Raw genomic sequence first — 3,187 nt, forward strand, 5'->3', positions numbered from 1 at the left:
CCACATGAGGGAAAACGCTACTAAAAACACCATCATCGTCCGATCCGGGAGACCCGGATCTAGGGTTTCCCCCAGAGCATCCCGAGCCTGATGACGCCAACTGCAACAACGCTGCCTCGACAGGGAAACGACATCAAAGACGCCGCCATTGTCCGCCATGACCTTAGTCGGCGCGATTTTCATCGGCAGTTGCGCCACCGGGTGTACGCCGCCGGCCTCGCTGGTTCCTTCGACCATAGCAAACTCCAAAACGATACTCTAAAGAGGGACTACGGCGCAAAAGCACCGCCATCGCTTGATCCCAAGGAGATCTAGGGTTTCCCCCCAGAGTTGCCCGAGTTGTAAGGACCAGACAAAGATGGAATCCCGTAGATCCGTCAAGCTGCCGACGTGTGGCACTCGCCATCGCGCCGACCGTGACCCGCAGACCAAGCTCATGCCTGTGCCCAGATCCGGCCGCGCCACTGCCAATCTGGTCACACCGCCGCCGTCCCTGGCGACTGTGGCGCCCCAGATCTTGAAGCCGCCTGCCATGGGGAATGGGATTGCCGGAGCGCCGCCAGCTCCCGTAAGTGTAAGTAAATATGAGTATATATAGAGGTTCCAATGGACGATCGTAATACTGCAATATTGTCGCGAAGGCTGGCAGGAAACACGAACAAGTGTTTATTATGCGGATAGAGAACCTCTAGAATTTTAGAAAGAAAAGCCAGCCAAAACAAAGAGTCGATTATATCAAGTATATATACAAACTCCACCATCAGCGCTAACCAATCTGATCTATAACATTAAGATTATATAAAGGGCATGCAGACATGTATGATGGGCTGTTAAAAAAAAGGAAAAGTACAATAATTAGTTGATGGGTTGATCGCCAATCAACACTTATCACAATCCATGCATATCGGGGTTAAAAAAACAATCCAATGTGCACGCGTACGAGTGACGATAATCGCGGAACAAGGTTGCGGATCGTAACGTGCGTTTAGAAAAGATTTGCCCTTTTATAAGTAGTACATATAGACAGATTCGAACGGGCGACCATAATATTGCAATATTGTGGAAGGCTGGCTGGAACAGCGAATAAGTGTTTAACCACAAACAACTGTTTATTGTGTGGATAGAGAACTTATAGAATTCAGAGCAAGTATACAAACTCCGCAAACACCACTAACTGATCTGTTCTATAACATTAAGATTACATATAGGGCATGCAGACTTGTATGATGGGTTGTTCAAAGAAAAGGAAAGCTACATCACCATCCATGCATAAGTATCAACCTAGCTTCTCCTCATGCCAATCCATCACCTGAACCGGGTCAGGTCTTCCTTCTCCACCATCTCCGGCGATAGGTTCCAGTCCTCGTCGAGACCCTCATCCAAGCGAGGTATGGTGGAGAAAGGACCTTTAGAGAAGGGACGGTTTGCCATCCGGTTGTTGGAGGAGAGAGGAGGGCGAAGGGGGTCTCGATGGTGAGAAGGGATCGAGTAGGAAAGGAATCAAGTGGAAAGGTGGGCGATAATCACGGAATTGGAGGTTGCGGACGTAAGCTGCGTTTAGAAAAGATAATGTTTGCTCTTTTGTAAGTAAGTATGAGTATATATAGAGGTTCCAATAGGCAACCGTAATACTGCAATATTGTCGCGAAGGCTCGCAGGAAACACGAACAAGTGTTTATTGTGCGGATAGAGAACCTCTAGAATTTTAGAAAGAAAGCCCAGCCAAAACAAAGAGTCGATTATATCAAGTATAGATACAAACTCCACCATCACCGCTAACCAATCTGATCTATAACATTAAGATTATATAAAGGGCATGCAGACATGTATGATGGGCTGTTAAAAAAAAGGAAAAGTACAATAATTAGTTGATCGCCAATCAACACTCATCACAATCCAAGCATAGCGGGGTTAAAAAACAATCCGTTCATAGGTATATATCAACCTAGCTTCTCCTCATGCCAGTCCACCACCTGAACCGGGTCATCTCTTCCTCCTCCATCTTCTCCGGTGATGGCTTTCGGTCCTCGTCGAGGCCCTCGTCCAAGCGGCGTATGTACTGCTGCGCGAACCACAGGCGGTTGCCCTCGAAGCACTCACGCAGCGCCGCCGTGGCCTTGACACACGCATCGACGTCGAGGACGCGCTCGGCGGGGTCCTCCCGAGTCTTGATCTGCCTGGGGTGGCACTCGTCTACCGCCGTGATGAACTCGTCGATGCACCCGCCGTTGGCCACGTGCTGCTCGACGCAGTTCTTGTCGCTGATGAATTCCATGTTTGTCGTTATTGCTTGGCCTAGTTCTTTGCCTATTGCTCCGGCCGATGTAAGCAACGCATCCACGATCCCCATGTCCCTCCGTCCGTCCGGCTGGCTCGCGCTAGGGTTTGTTAAACAAGGAAATCGAGCGATCGGTATATATATAGAACGGATTGGATCAGTTGATGGCAATGTGTGACGTACAAGCTATGATCACGTATGTCTGACGTTTTGGATCAGTCGATGGCAATGTGTACGTAGAGTCGTAGCTAAACCAATGATCGTAGAGTCGTAGCTAAACCAACAACGTCGTATGTTGCAGCCATCAAACGTACGTGTATGTTGCAGCCATCGTGATATATTGTAAGTACTTACTTATTAAAAACTAGGGTACAATATCTATCTGTTTCCGTGACTTGTCCTAGTAGGTTATCTACCAGCCGATCGCATCTCATCGACCATGGGTCTCTCCCACGCCACGTCTTCCCCAAAGTGGGCGGACATCCCGCCGGACCTGGCCGGCCTCATCCTCTGCCATCTCACATCCGACGCCGACCAGCTAAGCTTCGGGACCGTGTGCCGTGACTGGCGCCACGCCACGCAGCAACAGGGAGGCACCAAGCCGTGGCTCAACCTCGGCCCTGGGGTTTACCAGAGCATCGCTGACGGCACGGTGCATCGCTTCAGCCGCTGCCATGGCTCTTCCGGTTGTTGGATCTTCTTCTACCACGACCACGATGTTGGGGAGGATGATGAGGATGGGGTCGGCGGAGGATGTCGATGGGCGATGAATTGTCATGTCTTTGAGGCAGACTTGGCCAAGGGCCAGTTGTGGGAGGTCAAGGACCTTGGAGGCCAAGTTCTTTTTGTCAGCAGAAGTTGTTGCAGGGCGTTCAGGCCATTGGAGCACTGCCACCCAAGATTAAGATT

The 3,187-nt window shown here is 50.1% G+C and overlaps 1 protein-coding gene across 1 annotated transcript; it reads right to left on the minus strand.

The window, feature by feature from the left end:
- Positions 1-1,945: 1,945 nt before the first annotated feature.
- On the minus strand, positions 1,946-2,350 carry LOC147962719 (uncharacterized). Its single transcript, XM_087535470.1, has one exon. The coding sequence runs from the start codon at positions 2,348-2,350 to the stop codon at positions 1,946-1,948; it is 405 nt and encodes a 134-aa protein (XP_087391596.1).
- Positions 2,351-3,187: the final 837 nt, after the last annotated feature.

This window comes from Triticum urartu, chromosome 7A (assembly GCF_056163025.1).
Source record: "Triticum urartu cultivar PI428250 chromosome 7A, HENAU_Tu73, whole genome shotgun sequence".
Taxonomy (NCBI): domain Eukaryota; kingdom Viridiplantae; phylum Streptophyta; class Magnoliopsida; order Poales; family Poaceae; genus Triticum; species Triticum urartu.